This window comes from Barbus barbus (assembly GCF_936440315.1).
Source record: "Barbus barbus genome assembly, chromosome: 39".
In the NCBI taxonomy this organism is placed as follows: domain Eukaryota; kingdom Metazoa; phylum Chordata; class Actinopteri; order Cypriniformes; family Cyprinidae; genus Barbus; species Barbus barbus.
Genome location: NC_136717.1, coordinates 18860544 through 18880144, shown reverse-complemented (window position 1 = coordinate 18880144; position 19601 = coordinate 18860544). Strand labels below are relative to the sequence as shown.

Genomic DNA, 19601 nt, shown 5'->3' with positions numbered 1-19601 from the left:
ACTATAAAGCTTTGATACAGAGAATTAATATAAGAAGTAAATACTAAGTAGTATTATGAGGAGATAAAGAGTGACAACAGATATTTTTTTATTTTATGCAAGTAGTCTGCTATACTGCGTAAAAATCAGTTTGCAATATCAAGCTATTAGAATTTCATAATTGCAATTCATTTAAATAACAACTGCACCAAATTGCATATTTTAATAAAGTAATAAAGATTAGATGCTCCATATTCTCACTATATTATACTATATGGACCATAAAAGCCTGATGTATCAAATATGGTAACAAAGCACATATACACTTTTTTAAGTATCTAGGCAAAAACACTGTAACTGTTTCTTTCTTTTTTTCTTCAAGATACGTATGAAAATTCAGATTACTACCAAGATGTGGATAGGAATACAGCAGCTGGCATATACCTGCATTAGGCAGAAAAGGCATATGCACAGAAATATTTCAATAGCTGTGGAGCATCCAAATATATTTCTTCAGAATAATGGACCAGAATATGAACATGAATCAGAAGATGATTTGGTTGTAAAAGTGGTCAATGTCCCAACTACGTAAGGCACACCACCAGATGTTCAACAGTTATATCAGATTGTTATGATGACCATAATTGTGTGCAAATATAGTTAACACTTTAAAAACAAAATTATGTTATCGGCTGTAAAAAGTCCAGGAGAGTAATTGGATTAGCAAAACGTACAAAGAGAGAAAATATGTAAGTCACAATGACTTCAAAAATGTCCTACAAAACTAAGAATAAAGAGTACGTTCACTTTCATTATTGCTAGAATAAAGCATACATTTCCCAAAATAATACTTTAGTAATCCAGTACAATTATTCGAGTACTTTACACTCCTGCAGATGACTGATGCTCAAAAAATTAAAAATCATCCCATTTAATAAGTCAGACAATTCTGCAAAATAGACCATGGAATAGAAACCCAATCTGGTGCACAAGAAATTGATGACCCTGTTACACCCATCACTGGAACAGATTTAAGATGCCTTTTTATCACATTAAGGAAAAAATTACCAGATTTGGGCAGGTTTACAGAATGGCATGTCTCTCACAATCAAAATTGTTGCTATAAAAAAGCATAATTTCTAACATGATCTTGACTGACATATTTCCATTACGGGTCCATTACAATATGTGATGTACTGATTTATTGGCACAAATGTAATAATTTAATATGAATGATTTTCTTGTATGTAGCCCAAGCTTTAGCCTAAGGGTTTACAGGCTCTTTCAGTGTATTCGTTGGAAAACAAACCTAAGAGGCGAGGATGTCCCAACATTGTTAACTGGCAAAACTCTTCAGAAAAGCATAAAGAGAACCATGTCAAGGTATTGCTAAATGAAGATGCAAAATGTACAAAAATGAACATTTAATTATCATCACAGACACCAAAGGTGAATTCAGTATTTGTGTTTTTGTTTCACCATCATCTCTGCAAACAGAACATGTCACCACAGTCTTAAACACAGGTGTCCTGTTGTCCACACAGGTACAACTCGTGTACAGAGCTTCTTCGTCGGATTCTCCATTCATAATGTCCTTTCATAAATAGTAGATGAACTGTGCTGGTCTACTTCTTCTTTGCGGCTCTCTTCCCTTCTCCCTTCTTAGGTTTTCCTTTACCCCGCAGTTTCCTCAAGCGTCTCATTTCCTCCTTGAAATCCTGGTGCTCATCCCTAAAAAAAAGAACCATTAACTGCAGAATTTGAAGATCAAATGTTCATAGGTGCACTGTAAAAGAGCTTACCTGAAAAGCCCCATGAATCTAAGCTTCTGAGTCATTGAATAGTATATCTTGTGCGGGGGGTACCAGTCATACACTTCTTTTCTCTGGGCCAGCGGGGGTTCTTTAAACAACTCCACCACTTTCATTGATTTGGAGTCTGTCTGACGGGCCACATCTCCAAATATTCGGGCGCTCAGACGGGCCATGCGCAGGGCATAGCTAGACAGACCAGCCATCTTCACCTAACAGAGTATAACTTACACAGATAAATGCAGTAGAATGCATAGAATGATAATTTCTTGCCATTTCTATGAATGCTTTAATGGAAATAATAAATAGAAAAATGTATAAAACAATACTATTTTAATATCTTTAAAACAGTTGTGCATTTTATTAAAGAGTCTGCAGTTGCTTTGTATATATACACGTTAACGTTACCCAAGTTAGCATATAACAGGCCTAAAATTTGTATTCTTACCCTTTCAAAAATCCTGAAAGAAGCAATTGAGGTCCAAAAATATACGCTTTATTATAAAGGCATGTGGACAGACATTAAGTACTGAAAAAATATATTCAGTAACTATTGTGAATATTCGTTTATGGTTAGTTGACAGTTCAACCTTCATCCGCTCAAACACACGCTGGAGAACGTGAATAACGCGCATGCGCGAAGCAGGTCAAGCACTTCCTATCAGTCTCTCAGGTCCTTAAAACAACAGTCAAATGTGGTTTATTAGGTCAAGCACTGTGCGTTTTTCACACTTTAAATTTCCCCAGGTTAAATTTTATAAAAGCTAACGAGAAGTGCCTTCTCTTAAACTATGACTAATTTATGCAATATTTCTTTCTTCATATGTAAAAACTACTGCTTAAAGGACCTGGCCATAGACTGCAATTCTCAATTATTAAATACAAAATATTTCGTGTAGGCAGTCAGTTATTTGCGACTTAAGCTTTGCAGAGTTAAATAGAATATTTAATCAAATTTAAATACCTTTTTAGCTTGAATTGCTTAGCCTCTTCACTGTAGAAAAGGTCTTGTGCCTCACAGGAAGTCGTACATATGCCAAAATAAGAGTCCTGTCTTCATAACAGCTACTACATAATCATCACAAGCCCCGCGTGTGCTGTAATTATTTAATCAGTAGACTAACTTTGATTTATATGTATTTAAATTGAACATTAATGTTCACAGTTTCGTTATTACATTTATTTATTAAACCGAAAACCCAAGTATTGAGCATGTGATTATTGGACAATTCATTAAAAAAAGACATACTTGAGCCCTATTTTTCTTCTAATTATTATTCTCATATAAAACGTTTTAAAACCACCCTATGAGGGCTGCGTGACGAACACTAGATGTGCTCTGATGTATTTGTGCACTAGATGGCGATATATGCATTATAAACATTTAAAGAAAAGGTGGAAGACACACACACACACAGTTTATGATATAAATAAATAAACTGATGGACAGCTGTCTGGATTAGCATGACAATCACGTTTTTCTTTTCCTTCCAGAGGATGTATCTATTAACACAATTCTGGGGACAAAAAAGGAACAAGATAACACATCCTCAAATAGCACAAGACAAATTGCCTTGTGTATATCTGCTGCATTTTTTAGATTACATTGTTCAGTTTTCACTGTTAGCTGCAAATAAGTTCCAAAACAAACTTTGCCTCCCTTTAAAATGTAATTAAAATTTAGCTGTCAAGCTGTCATTCATACTGTAGAGACAATTACAGTCCAACAAAATTCAATAAAGAAAAGACATCTCGAATGTGTAATAAGAGTCAATCCAATGCATCAATATTATGCGGTTTCAGACCCATTTTGCAAATTATGTCACATTCAGTATTTCAGTCTGTCAGTAGTAGCCTTTGCCTAAATTACGGCATAAAGATCCACTTTATTTCCAGTTTTCCTCAATTCTGTTCACTTCTGAGACAAATACCTGACATTATTTTCACTCGGATGCTGACTTTTAAATACAAAACTTCTAAAATATTGTTTCATATATAATTATTTGTCACCTTGCAGTGCAAATAATGCTATTCTCTATTGTTTATTGCATTTTTCTTATTTAGTAAGGCATTTACATGCATTTAAGAAATGGGCTGCTGATTGTTGCTGTTTCATTATACTGAACTGAATCTTTAATAATGTGTAGCCTCATATATATCATTCACACAAATATGCGAAGTAGGCTACATGAGAATCCCTACATTATCTGAAGGCTGTGTGGGCAACCCATTAAAACAGAAAAGGCTTACAGTGGTCTCACTCACACAGATGCCACGGCTCTCATTCATTATTCAGCAATACACCTGACTGCTGTTGGTTCTGGACAGTGCATAGTGGTTTCAAATAACAAACCTTTATGAGTAAGAAGGGTTTTTTGGTCTGGTGTAGTATCATTTTATAGCTCTGATAATGCAGAATGAAGGATTCTGAAAGCTTTGATTATTTATTCATGAAAGACACCGGTTTCCTTTAGTATGTGTAAATCTAAGAGAGAATGCCAGCAAGGCAACTCCAGTTACAGTTCGACACGGAACCAAGAACAGTAGTGCGACTCCTTTAAGAAGCCGCTTTAATAAACAATGAACATCTCATATTGACAGCATGACATCACCGCTGTTTTTCCCAGACAGAGGCAACGGAGGATGCTGGGACCATATTGTCCGAGGAGGAGGATGCACCATCCGCCAAATGTTCTAAGAGAGATGCACTCATTTAAACGTGAAGCGTTTGAGATGCGGCGTCGTTGAACGGTTTGATATTTCCAGAGTATACCATTTATAAATGTGTGTTCAATTGGATTATTTGGCAGTGTATAGCCAAACGTACAGTGACTGCAAACACAAAATGGGCTGGATGTGCATTATCAGAGTGGAGTGAACCCGTTTTATCGGCTTCAATTGGGGTGAGTACAGAATTCAATTTACTTTATCAGCCCGAGAAACGGGGCCCGTGGGTTTTCCAACAAAGGATGCTATATAGCTGTAGCCTACATTGTTTTTTTTTATAACATTCCTTCACAGGAATGATTTACTGTCTTGATCATAGGCTAACGTTAACTGAATTGAATCGGTTGACTGAATTGATGTCGAGTCATCTTAATACATTTTCTATTTAACAGCGAGCAATTTCATAAATGTTCATGCATCCTCTTATGAGAAAATAAACCTGACTGCGATGGTGCATTATGTGTCATAAACCGGAAAGCAAAAATCTATAGTCCAGGTAGGTTAAATGTGATGGGAAGGGTTGGGAACCGAAAACCGGTTCTTATTCGGAACCCGTTTCATTTATTCAATAGCCGGTTCTGTTAACGGTTCTTCAGTAACGTCATTAAATGATCTGATCATTAATTATCCTACCGCTAATGCGAACAGAAATGAAGTAGCCTACTCCGACAGTTTCCAGCATTACTAGCATTGTTATACCGAATCTATAGCGCGACCAGTCCGAGAATGACTCTTATGAACCGGTTCTTTTTAGTGAATTAAAAACATTCAGTACCACCAGCGTAGTCCAACTCCCGAACAAATGACTCTTATGAACCGGTTCTTTTTAGTGAATTGGTAATCAGTCTAGTCCGATTCCCGAACAATTGACTCGGTTCATGTTAAATGAATCAAAGGCAATTTAGAATCATCAGTCGGCTTCTTAAATATATATTTTTTATATAGTTAGCCCATTTTTGAAGGTTGTCTTAAGCAAAGTAGATTGTCATTTGGCCTAGCACAGCAACGAACTAAAAAACCTATTACGTTTTGTGCTGATTTGTGCAGCCTATTTGTGTTGTGAATTTATAATGACTATAAATACTAGCCTGGCAGTATTTGTATTTTTTTTTTTTTTTTGTGAATACAGGCTACCGCCCGATGATCGCAACAGCAAGCGCAAACGGTTGTTACAGGTGAAAAATTATCTTCTGACTAAAGCCCTGTTCACACCGATAACTGTAGCCTACCGATATTATTGTCCACACCAGTGCACGCTCATCTGCTGTCTTAAATTCTCGAGCTTGTAGCAGGATTGATTCTGATTGGCAGTCGATGTTTTTGTTGTTGTTTTTTTATAGAGAGATTTTGAATTTGTTATTAATTTCCTGTTATGTTTTGGGATTTTAATTTTTTTATTCACAGACAGGTTAAATCTAAACCCACCTTTATTCAATGGTGTAATGAGGTAAAACTCTTATAACAAATCTTTCAAATTTGTTATAAGAACAAAGAAAGCCCTTAAGTTGAATTCTCTCTTGGATTTGTATAGCCTAATTAAATTTAAAAGCCAATTTTGTTATATCTTATTTTTGAAGCATCGGCTATGCATTTCTTTTCTTTGTATTTTTCTTTCTGGTTTAGTTTATTTTATTTTGTTGCTTTATTTTTTTTAATTTAATTAATTTAAATTTAATTAATTTTTTTGTTCTGTTTTTGGTTATGCTCAACCAAGGCTGAATGTTGGAATGTGATTTTGTTCCTTGATTGATTGTAAAGTTGATGCAATAAAAAAGTTTTCTTTTTTTAATCATTAATCAGCTGGAAAAAAAATCGTTCTGAAAGTGATTCCAACGATATCGTTGCCTTTATCGTTAGGCCTATAGCTGTGGTGTGGACTGCTATTCTTTAATATTAAGAACGATTTTTAGATCTTTATCCTTATCGTCCTTGGTGTGGACTTAACTTGTAATCTAACTTTTGGTTACTGAAACGTTTGCAAACACACCTGAAACGTAGGCTACGTTCGAATATTGTTTGTACCCCCACATAAATTTTCTGGGAGGTTCAAACTTCAAACATTAATAATGTCCCGTGAATCACGTCCTGTCTTTAATAGCCTACAGCATGATAGGCGTACGAAGTCTTAAGTGACGCAATGGTACGTCTGGGCTATTTTGTGAACTGTTGGGATTGAAACCCCATTAAGAGGGTGTTGTATCAGCTATAAGTTTATTTTTAAAAAATGGTTTAAAAAATCTTCCTCTGCCTTATTTTTGAAAGGCTTGGTTCGAGGACTGGACTCGTCTCATCTGGTTTCATTCACTGGTATTGGATGGGAAGGGCTACGGACGGACGTTAAATAAAGGCTAAAATATTTTCGGTTGAGCTCTCCAAAACAAATTCCACTGCACCGACTGACACCCGTTCTCTCTGTCCGCGCGCCCGGCGGGATGCGGCTGCGCGCCGAGGAGCTCTCCAAGCTGTTGTGGTGCTGACGCGGCTCTGAGCGAACGCGACGCGAGCATGGCTGCGGGGAAGTTGCTGCTCTACGCCGGTCTGTCTCTGTCCCTCTGTGCGCTCGGGATGCTGGCCGTGGCTATCTGCTCCGACCACTGGTACGAGACGGACGCCCGGAGGTATCGAGAGCGGTGCCGAAGTTTCTCCAGCCGCCGGAAGGACCCGGGCTTTATTTACATCCCCAACAATAGCCTCCCTCTGCGGGCGAGCCGCTCGCGCCTGGACCGCTGGGAGGAAAAGCTGCTGCTGGCGCGGAACAGACGGCAGCTGTTCGCCATGAGCGCCGCCGATGAGTGCAGCAGGCAGTATAACTCCACCAACATGGGGCTGTGGAGCAAATGCCATCGGCTTGGATTTGATCAAGATATCGAGGACTTCATTCGAAAAGGTAGGACAGTGATGTGTTGTGTCTATCAGTGTGCAATGCAGATTATGCTTTCATGTCAGAAGAGTATGGTATTCCTCAGAACATCTGGTTTAGGGTGATTCTGAACTTTAAGCTTCTGCTATTAATTCAACCCAAACCACTATATAATCTAGCTTAGTCATGTTATCTATTTATTTATAAACTGTAAATTAGTAATGCGTTTTCAGAGACATTCACAATTGTCTACATATTTCAGATATCGGTTTCCATAGTCAACCGATAATTATTTAATTTAACATTTTATGTTACAGTCATTCATACTTGTGTTGTTAACAACATTTAATGGCACACCAACAACAATAATACATTTATTTATTTATTTTATTATTAAATTGTTAAATATTTGCCTCTTAGCTTGATCTCTGTCCTCTGTAACTTTGTCCCTTCACATAAATATTTGTGCAACTGTGATATGTGCAAAACAGCAAATACCCTTGGACTGTTTTTGATTTCTTAATTCTATTGGACGAAAATCATATGGGGTAATACTCCTCTGTTTGTTTATGAAGGGTACATAAGCTCTATGCCTATTTTTATATTGGTTCATATTTATTATGTATTCTAAAGTCTCAAAATAAATATTATTATTTATTTAAAAGCACAAAGAAATATATTTAAAATGTTTTTTTTTTAAATTGATCTTTCCTTTGAATAAATCTTTTAAGAAAGCCTGTCCCATTTCTGTAACATAAAAATGTTGTTTATTAATTATCGCTTGACCCAAAGAATCAACATTATTATTATTATCATATTGGTTAATATATTCATTATGTATTCCACTAAAGTCTGAAAATACATATTATTATTATTATTTCTTTAAAAGCACAAACAAAACATTTAAAATTGTTTATTGGTTAATGGTCACTTAGAAAATTTACGATAAATTATCAGCTGATCCCTATTTTTTCAAACAATTTTGAGATAAAATGTTTACAATCTGCCACGTATGTACACCAAGTGAATCAAATATAACTGAATATTCAGCATTCAAAATGCAACAGCAGCAATGGTGCCATTGTAATATTTGCATACTGAATTGTGATCGGTCTTGTCATTCTCGCATCTTTTTAACCGTCTATATAGCCAACAAATATAAACTAGTAGCCTGAAAGTCTGAAATCTTAGCACTATTCTTTTGCTTCCCTTCAAGCACTTGCATTACCTTCAGGAACAGCAAATCCAGTGCAATATTAAACTACTGAAACATTTTCATGCATAAACTCCAGACATACACAAACTAACATCAGCATTCACAACTGGAGGCCTGCGATAGACATTACAGCCCCATTCATGTGCACTGACATGAAAAATGGACAATAAATATAATGGCAAGTTCAACACTCATGTGTTAGCAGGAGTGACGAATCCCCTGCATATAAAGGTGCGAAGCCCTATGGCTAGTCTCACACGCTGGGCCTTATTATATTCCACCAAACTAGGTTAATTTACTCCTCACTGGTTAGAGGCATATGCGATGCATATATTAATAGCTACACACACACAAGGATATCTATAAATAGTTCCTGAGCCCCAAACTGTGCTAGCCCAAACACCGAAGGCTGTGTTTCAGTCAAGGTACACCAAAACAATTGGCCCAGAGTTGCTGAGATTCGCACACTCTCCGGTTACATGCAAAACCTCTGTCTGCAAATGTGTGTTCTGGAAAAGCAGCAGCACAAAATGCCCTCTGAAATAAAAACAAGCTTATTTGAATTGTGTCACCTCCTCTGGTACCTGTGCCTAATGTGTATGCGATTACGTAAGAGGGATTTTGTGTTGAAGAGGCGCCCCTGTAGTGCTCTGTGTTACATGAATGTGTGCAGTAGCAGCCAAATGTGTGTTACACCATCAGCAAAAGCTCATTTAACTCTCTGGGGCACCTGCCAGCCACATACTGCGTGCTGATTTGGGATGGGGGTTGCATTGATAGAATAATGCAGTGTTATTCTACACCTTCTCTGCCATTCACCTTGGGCGAGGGGTGATGATGCAAGTCGCATTTTGCCTGTGTGTTTGAGATAATGAAATGTAAAGAACAATTTGTCATTAGCCAACCTGTACTGCTCAGATAAACAGCTGTTTCTTTATCTGCACATGCTTTGTTTGGCAAATATTAATCAATAGCCATGCGTCTTTATAAATAAATGTGTGAATCCTACCATTACATATCTTTTTTATGATTATTCATATCATTAACTGGGTTGCAAGCACATCGTTTTATGAAATGTGCTGACTGTGCTTATAATGGCATCTCCCATCTCTCAGAGGAAGCTTAGTCTCTGTCTCTTCCCAGGATCCTCTCTTGGGAAAGAGAGAGGGAGGAATAGAATGATTTATGAGAGGGCAAACCAGTCGTGCACAGATAAGGGGTCAAAACTTAAGGGCTTAAAGATGGGAAAAGTCACTCATTGGAAATGAAACGTGCTCCATTTAATCTCACTATTCTATCTTTTGGAATTAAAATTAAAAATATTTTCTTTGACTACAGCTTAATGAGCAATGATAACTATAAGTAAGCCATTCAAAGGATGATTTAATTTTGTATAAAAAAAAAGCTTAACGAAAAATGCACATCTAGACAATAATTGAACTGTTTTACAAAATATTATAAAATAAAAATTATTTAATATATTAAAAAACACATGAAATGTGTCAAATTGTGAATCTTTCCATAACAATGCACTAAAACTTGTACAACTAATTAATGTTTTAAAAAAACGGGTTTCACATATATTGTTAATTTTTTTAAATTTGAAATTAATAGAGCAAATGTTTGAATACTTGGTCAACTAAAATACTATTTTTGTTCATTGAAATAAAATTTTAGTGTAAAACTCTGACTTAAAATTTGCTGTAAAAAATACATTAGTTTAAATAGCGTATAAAATGTTTAAATATTTTGTTTACTTTACAGTAAACTTTACCTAAAATGTAATTTTTGACAACTGACATTATATCAGATTGCATAAAAGTGATTAAAATAAATGGATATGACATGTAAACTTAAAGATATTTTCTTCAATAGACAAACCAAAAACCAAATATTTGTAAAAAAAAAAAAAAAAATGAAGACAAAATGACTAGCATTCCTATTCTCGCAGCAGCTCAATAGCAGTTGCTCAGCTGTTGCAGGACCTCCGGAAATGTGCGATTTGTGTCAGTTGGTGTCAAAATGACTTCAACTTTACCAGTTGATTAGCACCATACTAGTATATTCCTTTTAGTGATATTATTCTTAAAGGTTCCACAATATAGCAACATATTGCAGCACAGAGGAAATGATTTATGTTAGTAGTTTGCAGAAAGACAAATATCTGCACAACGAAAGGGGCGACCAGAAATAGGAAATTATGTGAAAGATGGCAGCATCTGGAGTTTGTGGAAAATTGAGAAAGTCTATCTGAGTGAAAGTGTGAGAGGAGGGTGAGATCATGCAGAAACAGCCAACCCATCTCATTGTCCACCATCTGTCCCTGTCTCCCAGCGGGACACCCATCAGGGATGATGAAGACATTTTAGACCTAGAGCACAATAAAAGGGATGAGAGAGATACTCAACCTCCCACCATTAAAACAGGGAAACCTGATGTTAGCAGGTTACCGTAGCCTTGGGGATGCGAGGGAGATAAAGAGAGCAAATACAAATGGACAACATGTATGCAGTTTACATCAAGGACAGATTTCAATATGACCTTTGGATCTCAATTTGCATATTCACGATGTTATCTGGACGTTAAATCTCAATTTATTACAAGAAGGGCCCTCCAAATCCATTCTCGGTGAGTGAAGACAAGGATTGGATTGTACTTGAGATCTCAAAGGATGTGGCTTCCTTGTTTTCAGTGTTTAAATTGGATGCCATGGGAGGAAGAAGCCACACCTTCATGGTTCAAAAAGTAAGCCGTGCTGGGACTCGGGCGCTGGCACTAATCAAATACACAGGTGTTGAGGTGGGATGCTGGGTACATCTCTTGGGAACAAGGAATAGACTGTGCAGTAGAGGTTTTATTGCTTTGAATTTCCTCTTACAATAATTTTATTCCAAGGCATATTATATCACAGAAATTGGGTGTGACTTCCAATAAAGTGTAGAGAAAGGGAAAAGCGTTCTGTAATTTTCAAGGCCAGGAGGCATTTAAGATCTTTGGAGGAACGATGCCGAAATAAATGAGGTATCCAATAACCTCCCTTTTCATTTTCTGTTACGCCTTTCATTTCCAACAAATATCCATATAGCGAAATGTGACTTGACAGAGTGCCTGGACTCAGCCCACGACCAGCAGATTATGATTTGGCCTCAGAGTGTGTAAAGCACCCTCATTAGTGCAGGAGGAATATTTCTCGCTTAGTTCGAATAAGACGTCCAATTGTGCATTTAAGAATATGACAGACTTGAAATTAGCACCCTGCTTGATAACAGCTTGAGTTATATCATTTTTACCCTCCTGTTGGAAATTATGCTAATATGATCATTGGCTACCGTGTCGGAAGATATCGACATTTTCATCACACCATGAAAGCTCTCCAGCTGGGGAGGTCACGTTGTTCTTCAATGCATTTAACATGCGCTTTTCCTGACGTTTTGTGTGGAGCGTGTGCTCTAATCTGAGCCATTTTGGGGTTTATTTCTGGTCTTTTTTGGAGTAAATAGTGCAGCTTTTCTATTCAAGGCTATTTATTAAAACATTTGAACATTCCAAAATGCAACATTCTGGGTAATGTGCTGTGAAATCACACATCTAGATTGATTGATATATGTTATGGCGGCAGGAAAATTATTAACTTCTTGAAATCACATCAGAAAAATGGGAACATTAAGGACTTGATGGAGGTCAGTGGCATCAAGAAAGTAATTTAAGTTTCAAGGTAGTTTCAAGGTTTTTTATAGGTTAATATGCAAAGGTAACTATAAGCTGAAGGATGATTCCAAGGAGCAGTTAATTTTATATATAAGAAAGAATTTGGTCAGTGATAAAGAAAGTGCACAAAAAGTGCATGCACATCATGACAATCATTTAACAATTTTAATTAAAACAAAATGTTGTGGCAAATGTGCCAAAAATTAGATCCTATTTTAGTCAAAAACATAAAAATGTGCACTTTTACAGCATTATTACTCTTTTGGTAACCCTTTAGATTAGAGAACAGAACATATTCACTATTACTTAAGAGTTGTTCCTTAATAAACTCCTAATTTTCTGCTTATTGATAGTAAGTAAGGTAGTTGTTGTAGCAGTTAGGTTTAGGTGTTGGCTAAGGTGCTCAGTATTCTATATGAAATAATGTTTGTCTTTTATCAAAACACAACTTTTCTCTTTAGGTTGCCAAACCCTCTCGTTTCCCATTCAAAGATCTGACACCATTATAGTATTTAACGGACATTTTTTACATTCAACTCAATTACCGAGGAAAAAAATAAACTTCAGTTGACGCAAAAATGTCACGTTATGAAAATAAAACGAGTTGCGAATGGCATTTCAGCCTGACTTAAAAACAATTCCTTGATAAATCTGTAATTTCATAACTATGCCCAGAAATCGCTCTGAAAATAAGCCACCTAAATACTTCTTCTTAATTAAAACGTATAATTATTTTCCTGTCACACTGCTGTAGAGCTGCTATAATTTGTCCCTGAATGCTAGAAAGCACAAGCCCTGCTTATAATATTCAGCTGACAGCCGTCTGTGTTTCCACGGGACTGATAAATGTCGGCGTTTCACGTGGCACCGTGCCGCAGAATTGAAATCGGAGAATGTTGCGTGACCCAGAGTCATTGTGAGCCTCGTTGTTTGTCTTTCTGTTTTCCCTGATGAAACCTGGCACAGGTCTCCGCTCGCAATCAGCCCTGTGAGGTGAACAAAGCGGAGGCGTGGGGGTTGCCATGCAGGGAAGTGGAGGAGGATGGTTGGAGGCAGCTGAAACGCTGAAGAAATACCAGTAGTAATGCTTCACCTGAAAGACAGAGAACAGCTGTGGGAGAACTGCAGTGGAACTATGGGTAAAACGTCCAGTCAGATGAATGCGGCTGCTTTGTGCAATTACAAGCAGAAGTGGAGGGATAAAGAATAGACGGCGAGGGCTGTTAGTCAAGAGGAAATGACACTCTGTCTACCCTCGCCCCTCCCCCTTCGCTCGATTCGTCTCCCTCTTTCTCGCAGCCCAATTTATATTCTGGCACGCAGATTAGTCTCCTGAAATGGAGTGCTGATGATTTCACCACCAAAGGACTGCACATTGCAGTGAAGTGAAGGATAGAATGAGGTAAAAGCACGAGCGGAAAGATTGTGTTTTTCTCCCTCCTCATTATTTGGAGTTTCCTTTCACAGAAGTCATCAAGAACGGCTCAATTTTTCCAAACACTTTTCCCACTGCTATTTCAATCCCAAATCGTAGCATCTCTATGGTGTTTTGGATTTGCTGTTTGTGGGAAATGCTTTTTTGGAGCAGATCAATCATAGGGAATCTTTGTAAGCTGAGCTATAATACAAGTAATGCATTTGAAATGCTGAGACAGACATTGATCCGTTCAGTTGCTCATTAGTTTGGCATTGAATTTGGGAGAGTGTGATAAACACCGGATGATCTTCACTCAATATGAGTGGGTCAATGCCAAAGCCAAAAGCCTGAAAAGCCTCGGCGCATTTTAAGGTCTGAAAAAGTCTAGGCTAATCTCATGCATTTGGATACATGATATGAAAAGTAAAATGCAAATACAATTTTGCCTATTCGCCTGTTTTCAATGTACTTGCCATGGCAATGCAAAACAGCTCACTCAACTTACCAGCAGTAGGGTTGTCAAGATACCTAAATTTCAGCCAATACTAATGAAATTGTATGCTTTTATCGATTTTCAAGAATAAAGAATCATGTCAGATGAAGACCTGACTGGTCAAAGCATTGAGATGTTTGGTAAATACATTTTTGTAGCTGTATTTTCAGTGTGCGGACAAATTCTTTCTTTATACATTTTTGTTGATGCCCAATTTGGGTTTTTTGAAGTGCAAAACTATTTTTTTTTTATTCAATTAATTTTAAAACCACAGCAAAACAAATAAGCTATTGAACACACTCCTCTATTAAATGTACTTAAAATTTAATAATATATTTATATTTTACAATATATTACATTTAGTATTTATTTAATCTGATATTTTACAAAAAATAACACTTGATATTTTTTCCAATTAAGTTTGAATAGTGCTCTATAATCTCTATGTTCAAAACTGTGAGTGACAGTTAAGGGGTTAAATCGAGTCATTTTTAAAGAAATTCAAACAATAAATACATTTTTGTGGCTCTTCAATGTGTCGTGACAGATCACTGTATTGCCTCAGTTCAAACACGTGAACCGATCGTCTTTTCATATTTACTTAATACATGAAATGAACATGAATAAACATCAGAAGGTGTTTAATTTCAACCGCGGAACACACCATTTTAAGTCCACCGAAGTTAATCTACTCTCCTGTCTGATTTGGGGTTAAGGCTAGAAGGGATACAGCTGCGGCTACTGGGCATGCGCATCCACATATTTTCCGAGCCCATAATATAACGTGAAACCAATGAAAATGGTTTTAAAAAGCACATAGCGCCATAGTTTCATCACTTTGCCAGTGTCGCAGTGACCGTCTTTTTGCAGTAAACGACCTGTCATAGTTTAATGTTAATATGCTTAAACTTAATATGCAGAGACAACTACAGTATAATTATCATGAGATAATCTCCATGCACACACAATTTATCATCATGCATTTTCTTAAGTATTTTGTTATTTACCAGTAAAAGTGTCCTTAAAACATCATTAAAACAAGACAAATTTTCTTGAGAAGCAAAACTTTTGAAAGTAATAGGATAATAAGACTTGTTTATTTTCAAAGAATCTTGATTGTATTTTTCATACCCTGCTGGCAGCACAAACTTCAGTAAATCTTGTTACATTTATGCTAAGAACAAGAAAAAAACAACTTGCCAACGGGGCAGGAAAAATAAACTGAGCTTAATATCTCATGCAGTTTTAATTCTTCAATAAATTTATCTTGTTCTAAGGATGTGCAGATTTAAAAGTGTTTTTTGCACTTTTTTCGCTCAATCTTAATTTCCTGTTATTGGCTATGAGTCTCAATAGGGTCGATTGAGCAAAAGCTGGAATCCAGACCTGATGTCTGATGTATAAGCTCTCCCTCCTCCTGGTGGACACCCTTCCTCTTTCTCATCCCCCTTCCTCACATCCTCTCGTTTGATCAATGGTTCATCAGAAGGGCTGGACTTCAGTGGGGTTCAGCTCATGGTGCAATGACACCAATCAGCAATCCATTCAGGCCCGAGAAAGACAAGACGCTTGTTAAAAGCTCTATTGGAGAGAGCGGGCCGATTCTAATGAGAACCACGTCCACCGCAGCTGCCGGCTTAAATGAGAGCTTTCAGGAAGCCGACAAAGCAAGAGTTATGGCACACGGAGGAATCACACAGCTGCTTCTGCCTCTCGGGTCGAGCGTGTGAAAGACTTGCGAGGTTTCTCTGCAAAGGTGTGTTACGCTGTGAGTGACGGACCGGGTTGGTTGTTTGTTTTTCTGTCTTCGCTGAAGCCGACAGATAAGGCACAGGCAGAAGGTTGAGTGACGTCATCTGTCAAGATGTGTGGAATAATTCTCTTGCTTCTGTTGTCGTGGCAACGTGAAGACACCTGACAAATGCTATTGCTCTCTGATGCAAGCGTTTGTTTTGTTTTTTTCTCCCTTTCCTCCTTTCTAATTGCTTTGGTATTTGCAGAATAGGCCTGGAGAGAAGGGAGATGTGTGTGTTTCATTTTCTCATGAAAGGCCAAGTATCTTCCTGAATGCATGACTTTGATTGTTGCACTATCAGGGCATTACATCAGAAATGGGAAGTCATACCGCCAACTACTGTCCAACATTTCTTACAAGATGATACACACCGCCTACTATGTTTTCACTGTGTGGGTGAATCTCATGAAACCTGTCAAGAACATGTCTGGGTCATATTAAAAGAAAATGAAGCCTATTTTAGGACCATTACGATATTTTTGCATTATTTTTATGACGATGAAGTAAAGGTTTACTGCAAATCTCTTATTACCAAAATGCAAAAAAAATCACATTCTCATTACTAGAATATAGAAAAACACTGAAAAAATACGAAACTAATTATATTTATATAATTTTTTAACTATTTTATATTTTGTATAATTAACATTTTAACCCTTTTAGAACAAAATATTGGAATTTAATATTAGAATTGTTTCTAAAGGATATATATATATATATATATGAAGAGTTCATTTGCAAAAACCGATAAACGCCACTTAAAAAAAAAAAAAGAGCTGATTGCAGTGCATTATGATCCACATATAGCGCGATCTGAACCGTAAACACGTTTTGTCAAAAAAGCTGGTATTGTCCACTTTTCCAAGGCATCGCGAGTTCACGTTTTACTGCAGAAGCTGACAAGCGCTCTTGTTGTTTTTGAACAGAAGCCGATAAGTCCATTTTAGCAAATCAGTGCGCTGTATTCAGGTCAGATGACAAGGCTACTTTCACTTTGAAAAGACGTGCTAGCTGAGAGGAGTTTCGTCAAAGCTGACTAAAAGTGATCGAGGATGGATAATTTTGATGAACTTGATGAACCTGTGATATATTCTTCAGGGTGTAAAAGGAAAATAAAAGCTGAAACATTTTCACGGAGCCTTGCAAAAGCAACGCGTTACAATGGTGAGGTAAAAGCTCTGTGTATTGCGTGTAATCACATCCATACAGTTTATGATCACAACAACGTTTGTCAGGCATCTACATTGTGATCTGAGGAGATTACAAAGATTAAACGAGTGTTTTTTTAAACTCTAAAACATGTGAATTTATCTGCTTTTGCCAAAAAAACAACTGTTGGAGTTATCTGCTTTTGCTATAAAACACATTTTTAATATGTAAAAAAAACATACTTTCAATGGACTTACATTTTTTTAAATTACCTGTATTTGTTTAAGTTATTATTACTTAAAACAACCCAACTGCAGTTTGATTGATATTACTTGCAATGCGCAATAAAAAAAACGTGATTTCTTATCGGTTATCGGTTTTTGCAAATGAACTCTTCATATACACACACACACACACACACACACACACACACACACTAGCTAAAGCACAACACACTGCTTAAATAATCAATTGATAGTTGATTACAATCATTAACAATTCTCTCTACATTCCTATGAAGTGAAACTGAACAATCTACATTAGCTATTCATACACACCCTCCATCCACGACTGCTTCTTTATTATTGGGTTGCCACATGCTCAAAAGGTGTTAAAATGAAGTGATGTGGGAAATTGCCCCAGACAAATTAACATGCTGTGTTGACAAAATAGAGCTCAAACCTTTTCCACCCATGTCACTGTTTAAACATTCCTTTATACTTCATTTGCTTTGACTTTGTAAGCACATTTTCACGCTCTCTCAGCCGCTGCAGCATCTGGTGCTTGATAAATGCATCCATACAACTTTGAGTTTTCTAATTATCGGCTCTTACTTTGAAGTCAACAGCAAATCAAAATTGACCCTATTTACTTTCTTAATGCATCTTACTGCGCTTACAGTGCACAATTCATCAGTTTACGTTATTCCAAATTAAAAAAGAATGTCTTTGTAATTGTCAATCAAAATCTAATAACTTTCAGATCAAATCACTGTTAGCCAGTTGCATTCATAAGAATTCATTTGTTTCCTACTCTAGTCTGGAATTTGCAACAGACCTTTTAGGTCGATGTCAAAGCATACAAAGAGTCAACAGAGGGCCAGCTCGCCAACAAACCCATCTTTGCTATTCACTTGGGTGCATTTAAGCTTCTCTCCTCACTGTCTGAAAAGGCCCGTGTAATCAACACCAGGAAGCTGGATAAGTAAAGCCAGCTTTTTACCGTTTCTTTTTGATGCATTAGCGATAGCAGCATTAGCATTTCAAGCTTCCTTATAAAAGAATGAGGCCAAGAACACGCCACATATCCCCTTTAAACGCGAGCAAGCACCTGATAGCTACCTATTAAGGATCAAAGAGGCTTTGATCTTCTAAGCAAAGCTATAGAGCGCCCAAAATTCGGTCTTAAACCCTTTCTGCTACTGTAACCTAAATAAGCTGTAAAATGCATGTTGTCAGACTCTCATATCCACCCTCCAAGGCCAGAAGTGACTGTGTCATGTATTAGACATTATCAACAGTGTTAACGGACTACTTGAAAGAAGAAATGTGCAAGAAATGATATCGATTGACTGCAGTAGTGCCGTAATTCAACGCTTGTGTCTAAATGAAGCATCATGATTCTTCTCCAGTACTGTCTCAAATCGAGATGCATGCATTTAAAGAGCAGGGAATTCACTTAAACCTTTTATAAAGGGGTCATTGTTTAGCTAGGTAGCATGACCTAGTTAACCTCTGCTGATAGATGCTGTAAAAAAACCATCTGGGGGCAAAAAAATCCATTCAAAGGCCATTCAGAATTCTGATAAAATAGAATTTAAAACAACATTGCAAAAAAAGGAATAATAAGTTATATAAAAGAACATGTTTATTATTTTTAGTATTTCTTGAGCAGCAAATCAGCATATTAAAATGATTTTTTAAGCATCATGAGACACTGAAGACTGGAGTAATGGCTGCTGAATATTTATCCTTGCCACCATAAGAATACATTTTCAAACATTTCAAAATATATTAAAATAGAAAACAGTTTAAATTGTTTTATTTGTATTGTCATTTTTCAAAACTTTTGTATCTTTTAAATTATTATAATATTTTACAATATTACTGTTACTTTTTTACAGCTTGCTGTACTTTTTAATCAAATAAATGCAACCTTTGTGAGCTTATATATATAATAGAATAGAATAGAACAGAACAGAACAGAACAGAAAAAACATCCTTTATATTATTATTATTATTATTAGCCATACATTTGTTTTGTTTAAATAAATAACCTGTTTTTTTTATTTCTAACTTATTACTATATAATTTAGATCAGCAATACAACCAGAAATCATGAAATTAAAGTCATCCAATACAAAAAAATATACTAATAATAAAAACATTAAAAAATAGTTACTGGCTCTATTCTATTCTATTCTATTCTATTCTATTCTATTCTATTC

The 19601-nt window shown here is 36.5% G+C and overlaps 2 protein-coding genes across 3 annotated transcripts in view; one reads left to right on the top strand and one right to left on the bottom strand.

The window, feature by feature from the left end:
* Window positions 1–68: 68 nt before the first annotated feature.
* Window positions 69–2825, bottom strand: LOC306858284 (small ribosomal subunit protein mS33-like). 2 transcript variants are annotated; one of them, XM_079398730.1, is made up of 3 exons: window positions 2239–2434; window positions 1782–2002; window positions 69–1710 (listed from the first exon to the last, which is right to left on the bottom strand). In XM_079398730.1, the coding sequence occupies exons 2-3, from the start codon at window positions 1994–1996 to the stop codon at window positions 1605–1607; spliced, it is 321 nt and encodes a 106-aa protein (XP_079254856.1). In that variant the 5' UTR covers window positions 1997–2002; window positions 2239–2434; the 3' UTR covers window positions 69–1604. The 2 variants fall into 2 exon arrangements, with proteins under 2 accessions (XP_079254856.1, XP_079254857.1); XM_079398731.1 differs by lacking the exon at window positions 2239–2434 and adding an exon at window positions 2755–2825 and having other exon boundaries at window positions 364–1710.
* Window positions 2826–4315: 1490 nt separating this feature from the next.
* Window positions 4316–19601, top strand: part of LOC306858280 (transmembrane protein 178B-like) — an 80220-nt gene continuing 64934 nt past the window's right edge. Inside the window, exons 1-2 of the mRNA XM_079398726.1 lie at window positions 4316–4693; window positions 6780–7404. Of these exons, the coding sequence (XP_079254852.1) occupies window positions 7023–7404 (382 nt within the window). The 5' untranslated portion in view covers window positions 4316–4693; window positions 6780–7022. The remainder of the gene's footprint in view (window positions 4694–6779; window positions 7405–19601) is intronic.

Excerpts from the sequence above, each read along its gene's own strand:
- LOC306858284 (XM_079398731.1), bottom strand. The coding sequence starts at position 1,996 with ATGGCTGGTCTGTCTAGCTATGCCCTGCGCATGGCCCGTCTGAGCGCC. Across the intron at positions 1,711-1,781 it reads AGATTCATGGGGCTTTTCAG|GGATGAGCACCAGGATTTCA; the intron begins GTAAGCTCTTTT and ends TCTTTTTTTTAG.